The sequence below is a fragment of the Rhinoderma darwinii genome, chromosome 5, assembly GCF_050947455.1.
Source record: "Rhinoderma darwinii isolate aRhiDar2 chromosome 5, aRhiDar2.hap1, whole genome shotgun sequence".
NCBI classification, from domain to species: domain Eukaryota; kingdom Metazoa; phylum Chordata; class Amphibia; order Anura; family Rhinodermatidae; genus Rhinoderma; species Rhinoderma darwinii.
In genome coordinates, this window is record NC_134691.1 from 270,653,986 (window position 1) to 270,681,021 (window position 27,036).

Below are 27,036 nucleotides of genomic sequence, written 5' to 3' on the forward strand. Positions count from 1 at the left end.
GGTGTAGGATCCTCCAGAGGTTTGCAAGTGTGCATAAAGCTATTATTCGGCCACACCTAAACAATGCTCACAAGCAGAAACGGTTGCAGTGGGCTCAGAAATACATGAAGACTAATTTTTAAACCGTGTTGTTTTACTGATGAGTACCGTGCAACCCTGGAAGGTCCAGATGGATGGAGTAGTGGATGGTTGGTGAATGGCCACCATGTCCCAACAAGGCTGCGACGTCAGCAAGGAGGTGGCGTAGTCATGTGACCTCATGATGCTGCAAATTCAACCATTTTAGTTCTCTTTACAACCTTTAAAAAAAGATCTCTGTTGTGCATAATAATGTGAAACAGTGCATTTTGAGTTTTTTACCTTGAAAAAAAAATCTGTTATCATTAGGAGATTTGTTCAATAAAATTCGCATTATACTCCAACGGTTGATGGCTTGAAGATTATACTGACTGTCATTTGCATCGACTATTTAGGAAAATCAGCGAAAAATAACATTTGCATAATAATTTGGAATATATACAGCCATATACTGCCAACTGTATGGTTAAATATCTGAATTTATGACCCACAATATAAACAATAAAAATATAAGGCTTCCTACCTAACCACAGTGAGTTTTCTGAAGCATGGTATAAGCTCTTTCACTCCATAATCATTTATATTGTTATTGTCCAAATCCAAAGCAATTTGTTTCTGGTATTGATTCAGAAGAAAAGAGATGGCACCACAATCAGAAGAAGAAGCCCCACAGAAACTTAGCTTAATGTAATCTGCACATATTCCTTTGGCAACAAGTTTCCCCACCTTCTCACACTGTGTCTCACATATGCATCGTGCCATCCAGATGAAGTGAGTCAATGCATGAACTTGGTTGTATCCCATAGAACATGACCGGGGCAGGTTTTTTAAGTGGAATTTCACACTTCTGAAAAGCTGTTGTTTGAGAGCTTTTCTCTTTAATTTCAAGACTGAAGATGGGACTAGATGTCTTAGGAGAACTTGTTTTGGTTTTGAAAGCAGCCCACAAAGAAAGAGGTTTATGAACTGTAAGTGATCATTATTTGCAAAAGGATCACCCCGTTTGTGCTTCTCTGCACAAATACACGTCATAAGGTTGGATTGAAGCTCCTCTTGTTGGGAGTGTGCACATTGGCTGAAATATTTCAGTAGCTCTGTAGTGCCAGTTCCAGTGTCGATTACAAGAAATAAGGCGGTAAAGAATGACTGAAGGGTCACATGAAAAAATTCAAAAGACCCATCTTCACCACATCCAGTGTCGTTTTTCACAGTTCTGAGGAAACCCAACTTGAGATCTTGCTCTGGGATGTTTAGAGATGTGATGGTTTTATGGTCAAAAACAAAGACGGAATTATCCATTCCACTATAGGCAAGCTTACCTATTACCAACAAGGTCTCCTTGCCCTTTTTATAAGTTTCAACCTGACTTCTGGTGGTCCCTCTAGTAGACAAGTTCAAGTAAACTTCAATTATGAGTAAAAATATATCCGTAAGCGTTACAGAACTGCTGGAAAATTCATGACTTTCATTCATGGAATGAAAATGTTCATAAGACTTAAATATTATCCAGCAGAACAAGGGGATGGAACATAAACTGCTGAAATTGTGGTTGGCTTTTAAGTGGTTTAGTACCCGCATCTGAACACTGGGTTCCTTGAAGAACAAACTTGTATACTCCATTAGGTTATCAGTCCCAAAACCACGTAGCATAATTCTCTTACGAACAAATTTGCCTGAGACCTGACAATTTGTTCTTGCTGTTAAGACTTTTCTTGATTCTTTCAACAATTTTCCACTCAGTAGATTCATGAACAAAGCTGCAGGGTGTGCAGTGTCCGTAGGTAAGGAAACTTCTGGAATACTGTTTAGGTCAAAACTGGAATGCATTTCATCAAAGCCATCAAAAGTGAACATTACAGTTTCTGGAAATGTCAGAATATATCGAAAAACTTCTTCTGGGTCATGGTCTGGATGGCAGTTGTACCTGAAGAGTAAGTCTTTCAGAGATATCTCAGTGCTAGCGTTAAAAAAAACAAATGTCCGACACCGAAATCGGAACAAAAATTTAATATCAGAGTAATATTCTCCTTTAGCCCACATATTTTGCATTTTTTGGATCAAAAGCGTCTTTCCCATGCCAGCATCACCATAGATAAAAGTAGTTTCTCCTTCTGCATTGATCACTCCAGTGTCATGAAACAAAGAACTTAGATCTTTTACTCGTCCCATGGTTTCATTTTTGTCATTGATCAATTCCATGACTCCATTAACATAAGTTTCCTGGAGCATCAACTCCTCTTTTTGAGAGTAGGACATTACAAATTTGGAATCACTACACAACTCTTTTTTGAGCTTCTTGCTATATAAAGTTACTGAAAGAAATAAGAACAGGATTATTTATTAAAAGGAATCATGCTTACAATAAACAAATTGTTATCAATGCACAGAAAGGCCAGATAATTAAGAAGGAGTAAAATCCATCACTAAGTTATGCGCTTCATTTTTCAGGGTTTTCCACTGCTGGACCTTATAGCCATGGCCGGCCTTAGCTACGTGCGGTCGCACGGGGCGCTGTCCTCCATGCTGTAAGGGGGGCGGCAGCGGGTGAATTTCTCCCGCTCTGCGGCTACTGCTCGCGGCGCCAGCGGGTCAGGTGTCACTCACTGACCTCACTACTGGCTGCCGCAACTACCGCTCCCCCGTTCACCCTCTACCCCTCCTCGTCTTACGTCCTGAGTGATGATCAGGCGTGATGACATCACTCAGGACGCAAGACAGGGAGGAGACTATATTACCATGCGGTCCTGCTATGGCTATTTCCCCAGGGCTCCATTCCAGCAGCATCAGCGGACGCAGTGCACTAAGAAGCCCAGCAGGTCAGTCAGACTGTGGGGCTTTTGTTGTATGGGGGCACTGATGAGGGTCTAAAAATAGCAAATGGGCAGAGGATTCAGTGCCACCTTGGTGCCCATTTGCCATTTATTGCCCATTTATTGTTCTTCTGTGACAGAGGGTGCTAAAGGGGCAGTAAATGGCAAATATGCATCAAGGGGGCACTGAACATAAGGACACTAAAGGGGAAATAAGTGGCAAATGGGCACCAAGGTGGCACTGAACGAATGTTAATAAATGGCAGATGGGCACATTGTTCAGTTGCGCCACAGTGCACATTTGCCATTTGTTGCCGTTTTAGACCCTGTGCACATTACGTTAAAGGGGTTAAAAAGAAATTCTGTTGAAGCAGTAGAGGAGAAGTTAAAATAAGGGTATGTTCACACGGACTATTTTCAGTCGTAATTCAGCCATTTTACGCCTCGAATTACGCCTGAAAAGACGGCTCCATTATGTCTGCAAACATCTGCCCATTGCTTGCAATGGGTTTTACGATGTTCTGTTCAGATGAAGTGTAATTTTACCCGTCGCTGTCAAAAGATGGCGCGTAAAAATACGCCCACGTCAAAGAAGTGCATGACACTTCTTGGGACGTTTTTGGAGCCGTTTTTTATTGACTTCATTGAAAACAGCTCCAATAACGTCCGTAAAAGACGCCACGAAAAACGCGAGTACTTGCAAAAACGTCTGAAATTCAGGAGCTGTTTTCACCTGAAAACAGCTCCGTAATTTCAGACGTATTTTGCTACTGCGTGTGAACATACCCTAAAGATTAACTTATACTTACCTTTCCTCCCAAACGTTCCTGCGATGGGGGCTCCCGTCACCTCTGTTCACTGTTTGTATACAGAGCTGCTGCAGCGGTGATGTACTGTCGACGTGATGTCACCACTGCAGCCACTCTGTATACAAACCGAGAACAGAGGTGACGGGAGCCCCCAATGCAGGAACGTCTGGGAAGAGAGAGGTAAGTATGGGCTGCTTTCTTATTTTAACCTTTTCAGGACGGAGACATTTTTTGCTTTTTCATTTACGTTTTTCACTACCCGCCTTCCTAGAGCCATAACTTTTTCTATTTTGGTGGTTATTTTTTGCGGCATGAGATGTAGTTTCTATTGGTAGCATTTATAGTACCATATAATGTACTGGGTAACTGAAAAAATTCTTTGTGGGCTGAAATTAGAAAAAAAACTGATTCCTCCATAGTTTTTGGGGTTTCGATTTTACGGCTTTCATCGTGCGGTAAAAACTTTATTCTGCGGCCCAATACGATTACGGTGATACCAAATTTCTATAGGTTTTTCATATATTTTACTACTTTTACAAAGAAAACTATTTGTTAAAAAAAAATATGTTGTTTTGCCACATTCTGAGAGACATAACTTTTTTTATATTTTCGTCTAAGCGGTGTGAGGGCTTATTTTTTGTGGGATGAGCTGTAGCTTTTACATGCAACTTTTTATAAATTTTTTATTACATTTTTTGAGTTGTTGTGAACAAAGAAACAGCGATTTTGGCTATTTACTTTTTTTTTTTTTTTTTTTACAGCCTTTACAGTGAGTTAAATAAGAAGTAATAAAAAGTACCAACATTGCCCATGTGGACAGCAGTTTTAATATTTTTGTCCTGATTTGGATATCTGGCAAGTTAGCAGTCTTCCCCATGATAGTGTTGCCTTCTGAACCAGACTGTTGGACCATTTAAAGGCTTAGGAAACCTTTGCAGGTGATTTGTGTTGATTAGATGATTAGAGTGTGACACCATGAGTCTACAATCTTCAACTTTTACCTGATATTCTAATTTTCTGAGAGACTAAATTTTGGGTTTTCATCAACTGTTAGCCATAATCTTCAACATTAAAATAAAAAAAAATGCTGGAAATTGATCACTATGTGCGTAATAAATCTATATAATGTATGCGTTTCACTTTTTGAATTAAATTACTGAATTAACCTAACTTTTTGATGATATTCTAATTCATTGCGAAGGACCTGGATATCAACCCCCAGAGACATACCCGCTTACGGGATAAGTGAGGACTACAAGTAGCGCCGACCTGTTGACTTCTTTTGATTTTCATATTAAATATGTGTATATATATATATATATATATATATATATTGAGATTAAGGGGTTGTCTCATCACAGGCCTTTTAGTATAAGAGGTGCTGTGGTAATGTGCTGATCTGGCTCCCAAGGCCAGCTGATGTTGTTGGGGTAAGATGCATCCAGCTATGTATTTGTCCTGCAGCAAACACTACAAGGGAAATGTAGTATTACATGCGGCGATTTAAATCAATGGCTCTCCATGTTCAAAGCCTTGCAAAAGTATTCACCCCCTTGGTGTTTTTCCTATTTTGTGGACGGGTGGGGGGGGGGGGGGTTTGTACAATTTAATTCACACAGCATCCCTACCACTTTGAAGGTAATACAAATTTTTTTACTGTGACACAAACAATATTTACAGTAAATTACAGGAAGTACAATCCTTTAGATTGAACAATTAAGACTATTATAATGTGGTTTACATAATAATTGGCTCAATTGTGCAGTATAGGAAGAGGAAGTTCATACCAGGGTCATTGTTCGTAATATGTAAACTCTTAATTTGTTCCGATGGTTGAAAATCTATTTCTGTTAACCAAAAGTTCAGATCAAAGTAGGCTTCAGGCACTTTGTGAAGAACATATATGAAACACTCAGCAACTTCCTCCCCCTTGCTGTGTATTAGATCAAGAATCTGACGAACCTGTAACAATGTAAGCATATGACAGTTTAGAATATTACATTTCATGTCGTTTACAGTATGTGGTTAATTTCTATAGGACTAGCCTACACAAAAGCATTGGATTGCAGTATACACTACATCAAATGTCTATGGTTTTAATTGATCTAAAACAGATGAACAATACAATGTATGCAGCTCCTAGGAAAAATACTGCAGCCCGTACTATTCAAAAATGAAAGATGTTTCACTGTCTATAATGTCCTTCTCGTTGATAATCTAGCTTGATGACGTGTGGTCCATTCTAATAACATGTCACATGACTTGGGTGGACAATCAGTGCTTGCTGTTGTGATGTCACTGGATGACATGATATCAACCCGCATTAATTAGAAGTGGAGGGGGATAGGGTAGGCTGGTGGAACATCAGTAAGGTGAGTATATTTCAAAAGACTATTTTTTATTTCATTTCAGGCTATTAACGAATATATTTTAATATGCAAAAAACCAGTTAGAGACGATCCTGACAGAGTTAAGGCGATGTCAAAGTAACTATTAATTATTCGACTACTAACTCCAAAATGTATTCTCCGAGGGAAATTCCATCTCCATGTATTTTGTTTGAAATCAATGGCACTCTATTGCAAGTGTTGTATTAGGGATTTCCAATGACAAAAATCTCAGAGCAAATGCTAACTGGGGTTGGGTATACTGCATAGTGCTGTGACTACTCCATTTGGAGAATCTTGGATAACCAAACCCATTCTATCTGATTACATAATCTTCTAACACATCTATATGTCAAATTAATTTAGGCAGAATTCCCATTTAACGATAACTCAAAACCAAACAATAAACTGTTATAAATTCAGGGTGCCAATCTCATCTCTGTATAAAAGCATTTAAAATATTTAAGTAAGTTGACTTGCCTGGTCTGTCCTTGTAGGAAACTGCAGAACAATTTCTGAATCTTCAGTTGAAAAATATCCATGGTTGACTAAATTCTCAAGTAAGCACTTGATGTTTCTTATCAGACTGACCAATGTTTCTCGACTTGTTGTAATTAATTGAATATAAGACTGATGTCTGAGTTGCTGTTCCATTGTCCTTGTAAGACATCACAATTTTTATATATTCATATAATAACTATAGGGATTTCAATGAAGACTTCTTGAAAAAATTTCAGCCATTAACTAAAATAAACAAAAGTACAAATACATTAACAATTAAAAGACTGTTATTATGACTGCATATAAATTAACCCCTTAATGACCAGCCTATTTTAGACGTTAACCCCTTAAGGACGCAGCCTAGTTTGGGCCTTAAGGCTCAGAGCCCATTTTTCAAATCTGACATATTTCACTTTATGTGGTAATAACGTCGGAATGCTTAAACCTATCCAAGCGATTCTGAGATTGTTTTCTCGTGACACTTTGGGCTTCATGTTCGTGGTAAAATTTGGTCGATATATTCAGTCTTTATTTGTGAAAAATTGCAAAATTTAGAGAAAATTTACAAAAAAAAGCATTTTTCAGAATTTAAATGCATCTGCTTGAAAAACAGACGGTTATACCACCCAAAATAGTTACTAGTTCACATTTCCCATATGTCTACTTTAGATTGGCATCGTTTTTTGAACATTATTTTATTTTTCTTGGACGTTACACGGCTTAGAACATAAACAGCAATTTCTCATATTCTTAAGAAAATTTCAAAAGCCTTTTTTTGAAGGTGCCAGTTCAGTTCTGAAGTGGATTTGAGGGGCCTATGTATTAGAAACCCCCATAAAACACCCCATTTTAAAAACTAGACCCCTCAAAGTATTCAAAACAGCATATAGAAAGTTTTTTAACCCTTCAGGCATTTCACAGGAATTAAAGCAAAGTGGAAATGAAATTTGCAAATTTCATTTTTTCTGCTGAATTTAAATTTTATTCAATTTTTTTTTAGTAACAGAGAAGGTTTTACCAGAGAAACACTACTAAATATGTATTGTCCAGATTCTGCAGTTTTTAGAAATGTCCCACATGTGGCCCTACTGCGCTCGTGGACTAAAACACAAGCCCTAGAAGCAAAGAAGCACCTAGTGCATTTTGAGGCCTCTTTTTTATTAGAATATATTTTAGGCAGCATGCCAGGTTTGAAGAGGCGTTGAGGTATCAAAACAATGGAAACCCACCAGAAGTGACCCCATTTTGGAAATTACACCCCTCAAGGAATTCATTTATGGTTTTTGTTATCATTTTGACCGCACAGTTTTTTCACAGCACCTATTTGAATTGGGCTGTGAAATGAAAAAAATGATATTTTTTCCAATAAAATGTCATTTTTGATCAAATTTTCTTATTTTCACAGGGAACAACATACCCCATTTTGTTGCCCAATTTGTCCTTAGTGCGGCAATACCCCATTTGTGGTGATAAACTGCCGTTTGGGCCCATGGGAGGGCTCAGAAGGAAAGGAGCGCTATGTGTTTGTTGGAGTCCAGATTTTGCTGGATTGGTTTTCGGGTGCCATGTCGCATTTGCAGAGCCCCAGAGGTATCAAAGCAATGGAAACCCACCAGAAGTGACCCCATTTTGGAAACTAAACCCCTCAAGGAATTCATTTATGGTTTTTTTTATCATTTTGACCGCACAGGTTTTTCACAGCACCTATTTGAATTGGGCTGTGAAATGAAAAAAATTATATTTTTTCCAATAAGATGTCATTTTTGATCAAAATTTCTTATTTTCACAGGGAACAACATACCCCATTTTGTTGCCCAATTTGTCCTTAGTGCGGCAATACCCCATTTGTGGTGATAAACTGCCGTTTGGGCCCATGGGAGGGCTCAGACGGAAAGGAGCGCTATGTGTTTGTTGGAGTCCAGATTTTGCTGGATTGGTTTTCGGGTGCCATGTTGCATTTTCAGAGCCCCAGAGGTATCAAAGCAATGGAAACCCACCAGAAGTGACCCCATTTTGGAAACTACACCCCTCAAGGAATTCATTTATGGTTTTTGTTATCATTTTGACCGCACAGTTTTTTTCACAGCACCTATTTGAATTGGGCTGTGAAATGAAAAAAATGATATTTTTTCCAATAAGATGTCATTTTTGATCAAAATTTCTTATTTTCACAAGGAACAACATACCCCATTTTGTTGCCCAATTTGTCCTTAGTGCGGCAATACCCCATTTGTGGTGATAAACTGCCCTTTGGGCCCATGGGAGGGCTCAGAAGGAAAGGACCACCATTTGGCCTACTGGAGCTTTTCTGGTGCTAAGTCATGTGTGCAGAAGCCCCTGAGGTACCAGTACAGTTGAAACCCCCGAGAAGTGACCCCATTTTAAAAACTACACCCCTTAAGACATTCATCTAGAGGTGTAGTGAGAATTTTGACCCCACAGGTACTGTGTAAAAGATAATGCGCAGCAGATGGTGCAGTGTGAGATTTGCAATTTTATATATGTATATGCCATTTCAGTGTCCAATATAGTGTGCCCAGCATGCGCCACCGGAGATATACACCCCTTAAATTGTAATGTGGGTTCTCCTGGGTACGACAATACCCTACATGTGGCTGTTATCAGCTGCCTGGGCATACGGCAGGGCTCAGAAGGGAAAGATGAGGGGGGTAAGCTGTGCGGAGTGCATCAGGGTAAATTAAAAATCAAGGGATGTATGATACATTTTAAAACAATCTTTTATACAGAGCCCTGGTTTTTCGGGACACGTGTCACATTGGTATATTGTGTTCTTCCTTATCCCCCTCTTATAGCAGACTCTGCACCTCTTTTGACTCTTTCCCTTTCCACCGGTTTGGGGACCTTCTCCTGGAAAGTGTTGCCCTGGTACGATGCGTGTGGCCTCGCTTCCAGAAGTACTGGGTGCCCCCCCTTCCTGGTCCCTAAAGATTAGATCTTGAAATTCCAGGAAAGTTCCCCTCTGGCCTGCACATCGACGTAGCACGTACGCATTGTACAAAGCCATCTGTATGATGTGCCCGGCCAGCTTCTTATACCACACCGCATGGCGCTGTAGGGCTTCAGGACTTGATTTGACAAGTCCATCCCTCCCATGTACCTATTGTAGTCCAGGATGCAGTCTGGTTTGGGGGTGGCCTTTCCTTCATATATCCTAAACCTGTAGGTATACCCTGATGCACTCTCGCACAGCTTATACATCTTCACACCATACCTTGCCCTCTTACCTGGCAGGTACTGGCGGAATTGAACCCTCCCTTTAAAATGTACCAGGGACTCATCAATAGAAAACCACTTCTCGGGGGTGTATGCTTGGGAAAACCGGGCACTGGAACGGTCTAATAGGGGTCTCCATTTATACAAACGGTCAAAACTGGGGTCATCTCGGGGTGGGCACGGCTCATTATCAGTATAATGTAAGAAGCGAAGTATTGCCTCATTTATTTATTTTTTTAGGTTCCAGTTCATTTCTGAAGTTGCTTTGAGGGGCCCATATATTAGAAACCCCTATCAAACACCCCATTTTAGAAACTAGACCCCTCAAAGTATTCACAACAGCATTTAGAAAGTTTATGAACCCTTTAGGTGTTTCACAGAAATTTAGAGCAAAGTAGAGGTGAAATTTACTCTTTTTATACCATTGTTTTTTATAACACAAAAGGATTTATCAGAGAAACGCAACTCAATACTTATTGCCCAGATTCTGCAGTTTTGAGAAATATCCCACATGTGGCCCTCGGGCGGTAATGGACTGAAGCACCGGCCTCCGAAGCAAAGGAGCACCTAGAGGATTTTGAGCCCTCTTTTTTATTAGGCACCATGTCCGGTTTGAAGAGGTCTTGTGGTGCCAAAACATTGGAAACCCCCCAAAAGTGACCCCAATTTGGAAACTAGACCCCTTGAGGAATCCATTGTAGTTTTCATGGGGTGCATGCGGCTTTTTGATCAGTTTTTATTCCATTTTTAGGTGGCGTGGTGACTAATAAACAGCAATTCTACTATTGTTTTTGTATACTTTTTTTTTTACAGCGTTCACCGTGCGCTATAAATGATATATTAACTTTATTCTGCGGGGCGATACGATCACGGCGATACCAGATGTTTATAGTTTTTTTTTATGTCTTATGGCGTTTGCACAATAAAATACGTTTTGTAAACAATCATTCACTTTTTGTGTTACCTTATTCTAAGAGCCAGAACGTTTTTATTTTTCAATCAATAAAGCCGTGCGAGGACTTATTTTTTGCGTAACGAACTGTATTTTCCATCAGTACCATTTTTAGGTACATGCGACTTTTTGATCTCTTTTTATTCCATTTTTTGGGAGGTGAAGTGACCAAACAATCGTGATTGTGGTACGGTTTATTAATATTTTTTTTTACGGCGTTCACCGTGCGGGATAAATAACAAAATAATTTTGTAGTTCAGCCCGTTACGGACGCGGCGATACCAATTATGTATAGTTTATTTGTTTGTTTATATATTTTTATTAATAATAAAGGACTGATAAGGGAAAAAGTGGAACTTTTACTTTTATTACTTTTAAAACTTTTATTTTCTTATTTTTACACATCTTTTTTTAACTTTTTTTTTACTTTATTACTTTGTCCCACTAGGGGACTTGAGGGCAGGAGGCCCTGATCGCTATTCTAATACACTGCACTACATGCGTAGTGCAGTGTATTAGAACTGTCAGCTACTCACTGACAGCAAGCATAGTGGGTCCTGACGTTGTCAGGACCCACTAGGCTTCCGTCTATGGCATAGCCGGACGCCATTGTTTGGTGTCCGGTTGCCATAGTCACCATCGCCGGCCGCTATCGCGTAGCAGGCCGGCGATGGCAGCTTAACCCCTAAAAAGCCGCGATCTCTATAGAACGCGGCTTTTAAGGGGTTAATCAGCGGGGACACAGCGATCGGTCCCCGCTGTAGGAGCTGTGACAGCTGCTGAACAAGACAGCAGCGTCACAGCTCCTGTATGTGTCGGGAGGACGGCCGAAACGGCCGTTACTCCCGAGACGTACTATTACGGCATGGAGCGCGAACGATACAGCTGCCATGACGTAATAGTACGTCAAGGAGCGGGAAGGGGTTAATGACCAAGCTATTTTTTAAGTTTTTCCACCGTCGCATTCCAAGAGCTATAACTTTTTTATTTTTGCGTCGACACAGCTGTATAAGGTCTTGTTTTTTGCGGGACAAGTTGTATTTTTTAATAGCACCATTTTGAGGTACATATTATTTATTGATTAACTTTTATTAACTTTTTTTGGGGGGGAATGGCAAAAAATTTGAAATTTCGCCACTCTTTTTTGCGTCCTAAATCTACGCCGTTTACCGTGTGCTATAAATAACACAATAACTTTATTCAGCGGGTTGTTACGATTGCAATGATATCAAATTTGTATAGTTTTTGTATGTTTTACTACTTTTACACAGTAAAAACGCTTTTTTTTAAAAATTTGTTTTTGTGTCTCCATATTTGAAGAGCCGTAACGTTTTTATTTTTTCGTCGATGCAGTTGTATGAGGGCTTTTTTTTTTGCGGGACGACTTGTAGTTGTTATTGGTACCATTTTGGAGTAGATGCGACTTTTTGATCACTTTTTAATCAAATTTTTTTAAAGTCAGGATTCACAGAAAACAGCCATTTTTCGATCTTTTTTTATTTAATTTTTTACAGCGTTCACCGTGCAGGTTAAGTAATGTAATAGCTTTATAGTCGGGGTCGTTACAGACGCGGTAATACCAAATATGTGTAACTTTTTTACTTTATTTTGTTTTTTTAATACTAAAGCAATTTGTAAGGGGAAAAAGTGGGTTTTTCTTTTTTTTTTTCACTTTTTTTTTTATTAACTTTATGAAACTTTTTTTTAAACTTTTTTACTAGTCCCACTAGGGGACTTTAATATGCGATTCTGCGATTGCTATTATAATACACTGCAATACTTCTGTATTGCAGTGTATTATGCATGTCCGTTTAAAACGGACAGGCATCTGCTAGGTCATGCCTGCGGCACGATCTAGCAGGCATTCATTACAGGCAGACCTGGGGGCCTTTATTAGGCCCCCGGCTGCCATGGGAGACACTGACACTCGGCGATCGTATCGCCGGGTGTCGGTGGGATGAGAGGGAGCTCCTTCCCTCTCTCCAAAACCACTCAGATGCGGTGCTCGCTATTGAGCACCGCATCTGAGGGGTTAAACGGGTGAGATCGATACTAATAACGATCTCACCCGGCAGAGCAGGGACGCCCCCAGCCCTCAGCTGCCTCTGGCAGCTGAGAGCAGGGAGATTTGACAGCTCCCTGCTCTGTTTACTTATTCCGATGCCGCGACGTAAAAAGTCTATGGCATCGGAATAAGGCCCGTTAGTGACCGACGTAAAAAGACTAGGTGCCGGTCACTAACGGGTTAAAGTGATATTACAGCAACATTCATGTTTGATTGGTGGAGGCAACACCATTGGGACCTCTACTGATCTGGTGAACAGGGATTTTATATCCTCTGTTGCTGGCCAAGTTGAAGGAGTTGGCCAGAGTTTTTGCTACTCTCCATAAGAGTATATCGAGAGTAAAAGAAACCGCAGAGCATACACTTGCATGGAAGATTAGGAAAAATCTGAACATTCCTGCTGAGATGTTTTTTTCACTTTCCATTCAATCTATGCATATGCCATAAATTATATTGGACTATCCCTTAGAGGTTACCAGTTTTTTCGTAAATAAAGCTTAACTGGACTTCATTTGGACAATCACTGCCCATGTCCTATTAGGGTATATTAACACACAAAAAAGGTGGTCAGCACATCCTAACAAAATGAGGTTCTGATGAAATTGTGTGAGCCCACCTGCCACGACAAGGTGACCTCTTTTTTTTTTTATTGGGTCCCTAACCTTAAATTACACCTCTCTCCTGGGCCTAAACGTCCATAATGAACTCAGCGTAGGTAGGCCACATAAAAGAGTTCAACTTGTCGTGGCAGGTGGGCTCGCACAATTCGATCAAAAAATGCGCTAAGAAACTTACATTTGTAAGTAAACCTAGTAGCAATGCAAAATAGTATAAAAATATAGTGCATTTGGTAGTCTTAGCACTCGCACAGTGCTGTTGCAATGTTTTTTTTTAGATCCATTAAGGCATATTGATATTATAGACAGATGCCCCCTATTCGTAATCCCCCTTTTATTAGCCAGAGAAAAGAGCCTCTACAAATAACGGCATGCTGCAAAAATATGTATCACATTCAAATGGACGCAATGTATTACTAAATTTCCCCTGAACCAGAAATATTATTTTTATGGAATGAGTCAGTTGCACTAGCTCTCAACAGAGACTGAGATAAGTGGATGCAACACTATTGACAAAAAAAAATAATTATATCTGATAATTACTTGGTATGCAGATAGTAAAAGTCAGAGTAAACTCAAATAATATTACTCATACTGATGGCAATAAGATAACTAAATGGAAATGGCTGACCTAAAAGTTAAGAGCCAGCAATGACGATTTTATAGGGACAGGATGACAGAACCCAGTTGAGGAGTGTTTGATGAATGAATTCAAAAGTGGCTGAGTTCACACATCCCAGTCAAAATGCGTTTTATGACACGATTCTTGTAAAGCTGCAGCAAAAGTTCGCCATTTTATTGAGATTTAGTGATGTGGTTTTGCCGTGCTTCTCAGCAAAAAAAATTAAAAAATAACTACACATTTTGACCACGATGTGTGAGGCCGGTCTTGACAAAATATTCATAACTCTCTCACCTGTTAAATCCAATCTGTATATTGTAAAAATAGAAAAGTGCACCAATTGGACTGGAGCCAAAATGTGCGAGCTTGGCCCTGCAGGTCACGTGCAATTCCCCTACCCTAGTTCACAGTAGTCATAGCTGTGCCCCCTCCTCTTCCATCTAGTATTTACAACTGTCCATCCCTCTCTAGTAGTCACTGCAATGTCCCTCTCTCATTTCCCGGCTGTAGCTTCTTGCTCCAGCATTGATCTCAGCGAATATAGATTGATGCAAGTGGATTACACACAGCTGTAATTTTCTCTCTTTGCCTGGAAGAACCAGTATTGTGTAGAGATGCTGCAGTGTCCGGCTTCATGTATTCTACAGCATGTGGAGGCATGCAGCCACCAACTGCAATTGGCCAGAGTGGAAGTCCTAGTTGGCAGTGTATTGGGTTTTGTCTAGTTGAGATCATTTCATTTAGCACTTCACGTCAAACTCATCCAAGTCGGTCCCTATTCTAACATTTACATAGTAAAGACACAAATCCATCTAGTTCAACCTATTGTCATGCAGTTTTGTTTCGGAAGATGGCAAAAACAAAATCTTTATGAGGCAGTTACGAAATGTTCTTAAAGTAGGTGGAAAAAAAAATCATACCTGACACAAAATATGGCATAAATAAATCTATGAATCAACTACCTAACTCAAACAATTCAGTACAGGGAACTTGTGATAATATATTAAGAAAGTCAACCCAAACCCTGAAGAGGGAATGGTAAGTATAGGAAATCTGAATAAGAAATGGTTATCTATATATTATCTTACATTACAAATTAAAAAAAATACATAAATTTCACACTAATAAAAAAAAATATACCGTATAATATAAAAAGCTGCACTAATTAGAATATTTAGAATACATAAAAATAGGATACAATGTTTAATTGTATGTGATCCATATGCTTCTTATGTCAATGGTAGAACTTGTAGTTGGTCATTAAAGAGGCACGTAGTTTGACAAGATAACTCCTTGTTTCATACACCCCATATAATTTGCCAGAAAGAATTTGTCTTAAAACAAGTTTCTCCCTCATAGTATGCATCATTGTAGTAAGCTATGCTATCTCACTCTACGAGGGATTCTTTCCATTGCAGTAGTAAACTTCTGACAAGATCAAGCTTTCATACGTGGCACTTGACTTTTGCATGTAGCCAGTCTATATCAAGCTTGAGTGCACCTCAGCTGTTGGAGCAGTGTTCCACGTACAGAAGTACAGGTATTCCTCATGCACACGACTGTGTATACTAGCCGGGTCCCGTCTGTTATCCGTGGAAAGATAGGACATATTCTATATTTCCGCAGATCGGAAAGTTGGGTCCGTATTAACGGACGCGATTCACCCGCTGAAGTGAATGGGTCAGTGAAGACTATCACTGCCACTCGCATGCCGTGATAAACTATCCAAGTGGCACTCGGTTGTGTGCAATGGGCATAAGCTCTACAGTGGCTCCACTTAGAAAAGAATGGGCGTTCGACACATATTAGCACTCACAGGTTCCTTTCTCAAAGGTACATGTCTCCATCTTACCTCAGGCTTAAATATATCTTATTAGTGGTCACGTCCATTTTATTTATTGGAGACAAAAGTCACTTCTGGTAATTTTTCTATTGACTAATGTATTCCTGAAGGCAGCTTGGTCACAAATTTATTATGAACTGTCCTCACTCATAAGACTAATCATACCTATATATATATATCATCATATCTAATTCACCTCATACTCCACAGAAAAGTTATAGGAGGGAGAAGAAAAAAAAATAGAACTAAGTATTAAAGTGTAAATAAACGTTTAACTAACTTCTGACATGTCATAGTGACATGCCAGAAGTTTTGATTGGTGGGGGTTCGGGCACTAAGACCCCCACCAATCACTAAATGAAGCAGCTGAAGCGCTCGTGTGAGCACTCAGCCAATTCATGTCTGTTCTGAAACAGAACAGACATGAAGCGGCTGAGCGCTTATACGAGCACTTCAGCTGCTTCGTGTTAGCGATTGGTGGGGGTCTCAGTGCTCGGACCCCCACCAATCAAAACTTCTGACATGTCAGAAGTTTGTTAACTTTTAGTTACCCTTTAACTCATACTGTTTATGGCATGTGCTATAAACTCTTTTCAGATTCTAGTTTGTGACTTTGTTCTTGTCTATGTGTTTGTTTTTTCTGTGGGACCTGTTGGTTCTCTGAGAAATCTAGTTTTTGTATAGCTCTTTTATGTGTATTCTGGGATCAGTAGTTCCAGTGGTTTGTTTGCCTTTTCTGTGCATTTGGTCTACTGCAAAGCTGTTGTCTTACCCAGCTGTGAGACAGTATTCTGATAGGACAGAAAAATGGACAAGGAGGAAGCACTTCCAAAATTGTGAAAACCTTTAATCACCCATGCAACATTTCAATCCCTCAGGATCTTTCTCAAGCATAGTAAAACACATACAAAAACCAAGTATTTAAGGACTCACAGAGTCATTAAGCAATAAAACAGTAATCAAGTAAAAAGTGTTAAATAAATATGGAAATACTAACATATAAAGCAATTTTAAAATACAAACATGGATAGGGGTGATAATTACATGTATATAGTTTATAGTTTAATAAGGGACTGATGCAGATGAAAAACAGTCCAAGTGTAAACAATCAATGAATAATAAATATGTCACCGAGGTGTACATGTTAAAAAATTGATTACCTACTATCATTTGCAGAGGTCGGAGGGACTAAATTTTCTGCCTAGTGAATTTGCTTTAGGTAAAGTCGGGCTTTATAAAACATCTGATTGGCAGCCTTATGTATGTGAACCTATTATAGAAGCATTTGTTACCATAGTGAAACAGAAGATCCAAAAACTTAGGGAGGAATTTGGGGAGTCATCACTACTACATCCTAATCTAACCAGTGTTGAGTTGAGGGCCCTCAGGGATTTGTCTGGTGATGTGTCCCTGCCGATCAAGCCAGCTGATAAGGGCGGAGCCTTGGTCGTCATGGACACATCGCTATATCTTGACGAAATTACGAGTCAAGTGAATGATGTCAGTGTCTATGAACGGGTTCATGGAGACCCTAAATTTAGGATACAGCAGAGGATTTTACACATCATACAGCAGACCCTAGCAGCGTGGATCATTGATAAAGATCTGTCTGAATTCTTAACGGTTACACATCCGGTTACTCCAATTATTTACTGTCTCCCCAAGATACACAAGTGTTTGCATAAACCTCCTGGACGCCCCATCATATCGGGTAGAGATTCTATTTTTAACCCTATAGCTGTTTTCCTCGATAAAATCCTTAGGGTATATGCCATCTCTACTTTATCCTACATTCAGGACACGACAGACTTTATAGTAAAATTATCCAGTGTAATATTAACCAGTGACGTTATATTAGCGTCTTTTGACGTCTGTAGCTTGTATACGTCCATTAACCACAATAGAGGACTTGAAATGGTCAGTGAGGCCCTTGCAGGGTCGAACTTTTCCGACATAGGCGTACAATTCCTTATGGACCTGTTAGAGGTGGTTCTCACTGAGAACTACTTCTTGTTTGCTGATTCCTTCTACATCCAGAGAAGGGGGACCGCCATGGGCTCTAATGTGGCTCCGACATATGCCAACATGTTCATGGCGTCCCTCAAGGAGCGACACATCTTGATTACTGTTTTATTACTTAATGACTCTGTGAGTCCTTAAATACTTGGTTTTTGTATGTGTTTTATTATGCTCGAGAAAGATCCTGAGGGATTGAAACGTTGCATGGGTGATTAAAGGTTTTCACAATTTTGGAAGTGCTGCCTCCTTGTCCATTTTTCTGTCCGATATTGGGGACCTTGGACCGGGTTCTGAATAAAGGCGTGCACCCTTTTGGCGGTTCGGTGCTGTGGGATTTCTCTACTTCTGGCTACGTGGGTGCCATCCACTTTGCACGGACTGCATGTGCTTTTGAGCATCTTTTTAAACCTGCACTATGGATTCATCACCTACAGTGTTTTCATACACAGAAGATGACGTTGACAGGATTATGCAAGGTATCCCAAGGGATGTATCATTCCTAAGTGTTCCATCAGTGGACCATGTCAAGAGGAAATGGGAGATGGAGTCCAAGCGATCTATAACTATTTATTTACATCTAGTCACCTTGGGGGAATACTTCAAGGTGGACCATAGTATCCCTAGAGGTATGAGATCAAGCCTTACTCCAAATTTGTTTCCTAATAATGTCGAGTTTTGCCAACGTTTTTGCCAGATATCTAACAGATATGCAAGAGATATCATCCTACTTAACATTGAGATCCTGCAAATGGAACTTCAGAGTGTGAATTCACGCATACAATATTTGGATGCATCACTTACAACCCTGGTACCTATGGACGATCTGCAAAAATTTAAAGAGGGTGCAAAGGAATCATTTGACAAATTCAGGTCCCATTTGGAAAATACTAAGCGCCAGAAGTGGGTACGCGATGTGGATGATTATATTGATGGCCGTATCTATGGTTGGCAAAAGGAACCAAGGATCATTAAAGGAGGATCATATGGCAAAGGAGTCCCATCGAACAGGAGACGTCCTCAATCTACAGCAGAGAGCCCTATGGACATTCCGAGTTCTTTTTTAGGGGTGACTGTGGACGTCTAAGGAGAGGGGGCCGCAAACACCGGAGGCGGTTCAAACCCAAAATCGGAGAGTACGAGACGACACTGGCAGTCAACACAAGGCAAGGAGACGAAGGCCAACTAGACACACTGGTGGTAAATATCTCCTCACGTTCACTCACTAATGTTGAGTTGAGATTATTAAATAAGGGCTTGTCATTTTGCCCTGCGTCCAAAATGGACTGGTTCCAACTGGAATTAGATCTTTATGCTTTCTTTCGTAGGATTAAACTTAAAAACTTTTTTTTTAATAAGGCTGCATCTCTTGATAATTCCAATTTTAGGTAAAGTCGGGCTTTATAAAACATCTGATTGGCAGCCTTATGTATGTGAACCTATTATAGAAGCATTTGTTACCATAGTGAAACAGAAGATCCAAAAACTTAGGGAGGAATTTGGGGAGTCATCACTACTACATCCTAATCTAACCAGTGTTGAGTTGAGGGCCCTCAGGGATTTGTCTGGTGATGTGTCCCTGACGATCAAGCCAGCTGATAAGGGCGGAGCCTTGGTCGTCATGGACACATCGCTATATCTTGACGAAATTACGAGTCAAGTGAATGATGTCAGTGTCTATGAACGGGTTCATGGAGACCCTAAATTTAGGATACAGCAGAGGATTTTACACATCATACAGCAGGCCCTAGCAGCGGGGATCATTGATAAAGATCTGTCTGAATTCTTAACGGTTACACATCCGGTTACTCCAGTTATTTACTGTCTCCCCAAGATACACAAGTGTTTGCATAAACCTCCTGGACGCCCCATCATATCGGGTAGAGATTCTATTTTTAACCCTATAGCTGTTTTCCTCGATAAAATCCTTAGCGTATATGCCATCTCTGCTTTATCCTACATTCAGGACACGACAGACTTTATAGTAAAATTATCCAGTGTAATTTTAACCAGTGATGTTATATTAGCGTCTTTTGACGTCTGTAGCTTGTATACGTCCATTAACCACAATAGAGGACTTGAAATGGCCAGTGAGGCCCTTACAGGGTCGGACTTTTCCGACATAGGCGTACAATTCCTTATGGACCTATTAGAGGTGGTTCTCACTGAGAACTACTTCTTGTTCGCTGATTCCTTCTACATCCAGAGAAGGGGGACCGCCATGGGCTCTAATGTGGCTCCGGCATATGCCAACATGTTCATGGCGGCCCTCGAGGAGCGCCACATCTATGTATCCCACCACTTTAACCATGTGCTCTGGTGGTGGAGATACATAGATGATATATTTGTTATCTGGACTGGCACTATGACACAACTTTTAGACTTCTTCGAATTTCTTAATTCTATAGATGAGGACATTAAATTTATGATGGAGTCCTCCATTAGGAGTTTACATTTTTTGGACACTCTTGTTTATAGGGAGGGTGACAGGGTTGTCACTGACTTATACTATAAGGATACTGATCGCAATAGAGCATTGCGATATGATAGTCAACATCCCCGACGGATGGTGGAATCACTACCCTTTAGCCAAATGCTAAGGGTCAAACGAATAGTGACAGAGCCCCAATGTCTTGGCCCACGCCTTGATGAGATGAGTAATAAGTTTGTTGAACATAGATACCCTCGCTCCCTTCTACAGAAACAGCGAGATAGGGTGGAGATGGTCACTAGGGAACAATTATTGACTCCTTAGAGACGAGAGTCTTCTGGTAGATTGGCTTTTGTTTCTACATATTCGGACATCAGCAGTAGAGTCTTTAACATTATACGCCAAGAGTGGCGTTTGCTTGCGAATCTTACTGACACTGTCCCAGACTTTGGCAGGCCCCCAATAATGGCTTTTAGACGTCCCAAAAATTTGCAGGATCAACTGGTACATGCTGATGTGGGACCTTTGTGCACTAATCGCCGGCTAACCCTGGCTCCTAAAAAATTGGGATGTTTCCCCAGTCTTAATTGCACTAATTGTAATAATATGGTCAAGGGTAGTACTTTTTGTCACCCTACTAGTGGAAAGGTCTTTCACCTTAAACACTTTTTGACCTGTGCCTCGTCCCACGTCATATATATACTTCAGTGTCCCTGCAAATTAATTTATGTTGGAGAAACAACTCAAGCATGCCGAGTCCGTTTAAATAAACACTAATCCACTATTAGAACCAAAAGATTGGATTTACCAGTGTCATCACATTTTGTTTCAGCAGGACATGTGGTCAGCGATCTAAAGTTTTGGATCGTTGACCACATACCTATACACCAGAGGGGTGGAGATCGAGTCTTGAGACTTAAACGTAGGGAGCTTGAATGGATCTTCAAGTTAAACTCCCTATCTCCACAGGGTTTGAACATCGATTTCAAGGTTGGTGCGGCCATGAGGTGTTGACAACACTTCTCCGACTGCTATATTTTCATCTCACGGTATCTTGTTTGATCCATAAGTGTAATTTTTCTTTGTATGTATCAGCTGAACACATTTTGAGTATATGTTGTATTGCAAAATTATATTTATTCGTAGTATATATTATTTTTATCTTTTATTGTCTTTTCAATATAATTTGCAGATATATCTTGCGGATTGGACCATCTCCCTGAATTTTCGGAAACCTACATACACCTATTCGTGCCGCATATATGTATTCCGTTTATCTTATATGTCTATTTTTGCCTTTTAGTGCCAGTGATATATACCGCTTTATTGCTAAAGATTATGCCTTCTTCGTTTGCCCTTGGGGGGTATACATACACTGTGATGGTGTCTCATTTTTTTATATATTAAATTTATGCTAGTGTCCGGACTCTCTATACCGGCTTCAATTTAATGTATTGGATTTCAGGGAAATATCATTGTTTCCCCTTTTGTTCTTATAGATAACCCATCATTTTATCTTTGTATGGCATGTATGGCCTCGGCAGTGCCCTGTTCTGATGTGGCTTGACGGCCAATCACAGTTTAACAGTTCGCCAGCAATAATTCTAGCCCTTTGCCATCTTTCAAGATGGCCGCCGTGCGAGTTTTCGGGTAACTGCGCATGCGCGAGAATTACAATGCCTAATCTTGCGGGATTTCGGCACATATCGTCAGATGTGACTTACTTCCGCATATACACGTGGGATATACCCAGCTGTTGTATTGGGATACCGTAAACACACCAGGAGCAGGTCCCTCCGCCCTCTGCAAATAATAGTAGGTAATCAATTTTTTAAGATGTACACCTCGGTGACATATTTATTATTCATTGGTTGTTTACAATTGGACTGTTTTTCATCTGCATCAGTCCCTTATTAAACTATATACACACATGTAATTATCACCCCTATCCATGTTTGTATTTTAAAATTGCTTTATATGTTAGTATTTCCATATTTATTTAACACTTTTTACTTGATTACTGTTTTATTGCTTAATGACTCTGTGAGTCCTTAACCCGTTAGTGACCGGCCCATAGTCTTTTTACGTCGGTCACTAACGGGCCTTATTCCGATGCCATAGACTTTTTACGTTGCGGCATCGGAATAAGTAAACAGAGCAGGGAGCTGTCAAATCTCCCTGCTCTCAGCTGCCAGAGGCAGCTGAGGGCTGGGAGCGTCCCTGCTCTGCCGGGTGAGATCGATATTAGTATCAATCTCACACGTTTAACCCCTCAGATGCGGTGCTCAATAGCGAGCACCGCATCTGAGTGGTTTTGGAGAGAGGGAGGGAGCTCCCTCTCATTCCCACCGACACCCGGCGATAAGCTCGCCGAGTGTCTGTGTCTCTCATGGCAGCCGGGGGCCTAATAAAGGCCCCCAGGTCTGCCTGTAGTAAATGCCTGCTAGGTCATGCCGCAGGCATGACCTAGCAGATGCCTGTCCAATTTAAACGGACAGGCAGAAATACACTGCAATACAAAAGTATTGCAGTGTATTATAATAGCGATCGGAGGATCGCATAGTGAAGTCCCCGAGTGGGACTAGTAAAAGTAAAAAAAAAAGTTTAATAAAGTTAATAAAAAAAAATGTAAAAAAAAAAATGAAAAACCCACTTTTTCCCCTTACAAACTGCTTTACTATTAAAAAAACAAAATAAAAGTTAAAAAGTTACACATATTTGGTATCGCCGTAACGACCTAGACTATAAAGCTATTACATTACTTAACCCGCACGGTGAACGCCGTAAAAAATTAAATAAAAAACTATGGAAAAATTGCTGTTTTTTGTGAATCCTGACTTTTAAAAAAATGTGATTAAAAAGTGATCAAAAAGTCGCATCTATTCTAAAATGGTATCAATAAAGATTACAAGTCTTCCCGCAAAAAAAAAAGCCCTCATACAACTGCATCGGCGAAAAAATAAAAACGTTACGGCTCTTCAAATATGGGGACACAAAAACAAATAATTTTGAAAAAAAAGGGTTTTTACTGTGTAAAAGTAGTAAAACATACAAAAACTATACAAATTTGGTATCGTTGCAATCGTAACAACCCGCTGAATAAACTTATTGTGTTATTTATACCACACGGTAAACGGTGTAGATTTAGGACGCAAAAAAGAGTGCCGAAATGTCAGATTTTTTTCTATCCCCCGCCAAAAAAAGTTAATAAAAGTTAATCAATAAATAATATGTCCCCCAAAATGGTGCTATTAAAAAATACAACTTGTCCAGCAAAAAACAAGACCTTACACAGCTATGTCGACAAAAAAATATAAAAAAGTTACAGCTCTTGGAATGAGACGATGGAAAAACGTAAAAAATAGCTTGGTCATTAAGGTCTAAAATAGGCTGGTCATTAAGGGGTTAAATACTTTGTTTTTGTATGTGTTTTACTATGCTTGAGAAAGATCCTGAGGGATTGAAATGTTGCATGGGTAATTAAAGGTTTTCACAATTTTGGAAGTGCTGCCTCCTTGTCCATATTTCTGTCCGATATTGGGGACCTTGGACAGAGGCATAGCTAGGTTCTCCAGCACCCGGGGCAAAGATTCAGTTTGTCGCCCCCCTCCCCAACCTCTTTCCTGACATCTCCTTCCCCCTCGTCGTGTTTGTTTTCTCTACCAATCGACGTGTCATTTCTTTTCCACATTTCTTTTTATGTAACGCGAGCATAAAAACATTTGTAAATTTTACAAGCAATATGGTTCTATACACAACACCAGAACCAAGCTCAGTACATATATACAGCCCCAGAACCAAGCTCAGTACATAAATACAACACCAGCACAAATACAGCTCAATTTAGTGCAACCCCTGCCGTATAGGTGTGTACGGCGTAAAACTACAGCTCCCAGCATGGCCCGAACAATGGTAAGGATATGCTGGAAGATGCTGTTTCACAAAAAATAAATCATATCATAATCAAACCACCCATCATCTCACTGCAGATCACACAGTGACTACAGTGCTGATTAGAGGCAGAATAAACATTTACATTAAGTGACTCACCGGTGACGTCTCAGATTCTAGTTATTTTTCTCCATCCGGTCCAGACCTCTATGATGAATTCTCCCGGTCACAGCCCATTTCTGCAGTTTGCTGCTCACATGTCTTCAGCTTCTTACTTTTACAACATTTCTGCAACTATAAATAAATATAAAGTTATCATTATACCACACACTACACCCCTAAATATAATAGCGCCATACACTGCACCTCTAATTATAATAGCACCATACACTGTGTCCCACACACACACTGTGCCCCCTGCAGATAGTGCCTGCCATAAAGCCCCCTGTAGATAGTGCCTGCCATAGAGCCCCCTGTAGATAGTGCCCCCATATAGCCCACCCCTGTATATAGTGTCCCACAAATAACTCCCCCTATAGTGCTCTACAGATAGCCCACCCCTGTATATAGCCCCCTGTAGATATAGCCCACCCCTGTATGTAGTGCTCTATAGATAGCCCACCCCTGTATATAGCCCCCCTGTAGATATAGCCCATCCCTGTATATAGCCCCCCTGTAGATATAGGCTACCACTGTATATAGTGCTCCACAGATAGCCCAACCCTGTATGTAGCCCCCCTGTAGATATAGCCCACCCCTGTATATAGTGCTCCACATATAGCCCACCCCTGTATATAGTGCTCCACATATAGTCCACCCCTGTATATAGTGTTTCACAGATAGCCCACCCCTGTATATAGCCCCCCTGTACATATAGTCCACCCCTGTATATAGTGCTCCACAGATAGCACACCCCTGTATATACTATATACAGGGGTGGGCTATCTGTGGAGCACTATATACAGGGGTGGACTATATGTACAGGGGGGCTTTATACAGGGGTGGGCTTTCTGTGGAGCACTATAGGGGGAGCTATTTGTGGGATACTATATACAGGGGTGGGCTATATCTACAGGGGGACTATATAAAGGGTTGGGCTATATCTACAGGGGGACTATATCTACAGGGGGACTATATCTACAGGGGGCTATATACAGGGGTGGGCTATATACAGGGGTGGGCTATATCTACAGGTGGGCTATATACAGGGGGACTGTATCTACAGGGGGACTATATCTACAGGGGTGGGCTATATCTACAGGGGTGGGTTATATCTACAGGGTTTGGCTAGATCTACAGGGGGACTATATACAGGGGTGGGCTATATCTACAGGGGGGCTATATACGGGGGTGGGCTATATCTACAGGGGGCTATATACTATATAGCCCCCCCTGTATATGGTGCTCCATAGATAGCCCACCCCAGTATATAGCCCCCCTGTAGATAGACACCCCCAGTAGATAAAGCCCCCCGCGTGTAGATAAAGCCCACCCGTAGATAAAGTCCCCCCACAGATAAAGCCCCCCGTGTAGATAAAGTCCCCCCGTAGATAAAGTTCCCCTTGTAGATAAAGGCCCCCCCGTGTAGACAAAGTCCCCTCCGTAGATAAAGTCCCCCCCGCAGATAAAGCCACCTCGTGTAGATAAAGTCCCCCTCGTAGATAAAGTCCCCCTTGTAGATACAGCCACACACTTTTATTACAATTTAAAAAATATATATATATAAAATATTCAAACTCACCTTAATCCCGCTCCCACGCCGTCCGGCAGCCATGGAGACCTGCTCTCTTCTGTGCAGGTCTCCTGGGCGTTGAACGCAGCGTATATGAAAGGCGCTGATTGGCTGGGCAGGATGACTTTCCCTGTCACTCAGCGCCTTTCATCGACGGAAGCTTCACTGGTACAAAAGGTAGCAGTCGCTTCACTCGTGGAAAGGCGCTGAATGGCCAGGCACGGAACGTGCCCGGTCATTCATTGCTTCTAATTGTACCTGTGTCCTATAGACACAGGTACAATTATAGTGCAGGAGGAGGTGGCACTGGCGTCCCCCTCTAAGCTGCGCCCGGGGCACATGCCCCACCTGCCTCCCCTAGCTACGCCCCTGCCTTGGACCGGGTTCTGAAGAGGCGTGCACCCTTTTGGCGGTTCGGTGCTGTGGGTTTTCTCTACTTCAGAATTCAGATAGGGTCAGTGAGTGCTGTTAATTCTTGTCCACTGTCTATTCATTTGATTACTGTTTTCATGCTATTCATCTGCCATGTACTCCATTTATGCATTGTCTCCATCTTCTACTACCTATAGTATTCGGTTCAACTCATCTACTGGTGAGTTACTTGTGTCTTTTGTGTTATGTCAATATTGATGCATGCTTCATCCATGTGATAGTGATAGTCTGGTATTGCTGTCTTAGGCCCTAATAGCGGCGTAACAGTGTTAGATCTCCAAAACGACATCTGCTTATTCATACATGTGTGCCCAAAAAATAGTTCTGTACAATGCCTAAATAGTAGTGCTATAGAATTGCAGAATAATTATTTACATTTAGTGCTCAGATATAGTAACATACTGCGCCCAAAGAATGCCACACAGTGCTCAGACAGTGTCCAAATACATGATGCATACATTCTCCTGAAGGTGTGCACAGATAAATAAAGCATGCACACAATGCCATCTATATTGCCAAGATAGTACAGTACAGTGCAGTTCAGTACCAATTACACAAATGAAGATGGTGCTACTGGCCAAATTGACGAGAGGAGGTTAAGTAGGTGTAACGACAC

General features: G+C 40.7%; 1 protein-coding gene across 1 annotated transcript in view; it reads right to left on the reverse strand.

Moving 5' to 3' along the window:
* Nucleotides 1-27,036, reverse strand: part of NOD1 (nucleotide binding oligomerization domain containing 1) — a 106,996-nt gene that overhangs the window by 24,055 nt on the left and 55,905 nt on the right. The window contains exons 2-4 of the mRNA XM_075827139.1: nucleotides 6,565-6,828; nucleotides 5,485-5,659; nucleotides 602-2,390 (exon numbers count right to left, since the gene is read on the reverse strand). Coding sequence (XP_075683254.1) covers nucleotides 602-2,390; nucleotides 5,485-5,659; nucleotides 6,565-6,738 — 2,138 coding nt within the window. The 5' untranslated portion in view covers nucleotides 6,739-6,828. The remainder of the gene's footprint in view (nucleotides 1-601; nucleotides 2,391-5,484; nucleotides 5,660-6,564; nucleotides 6,829-27,036) is intronic.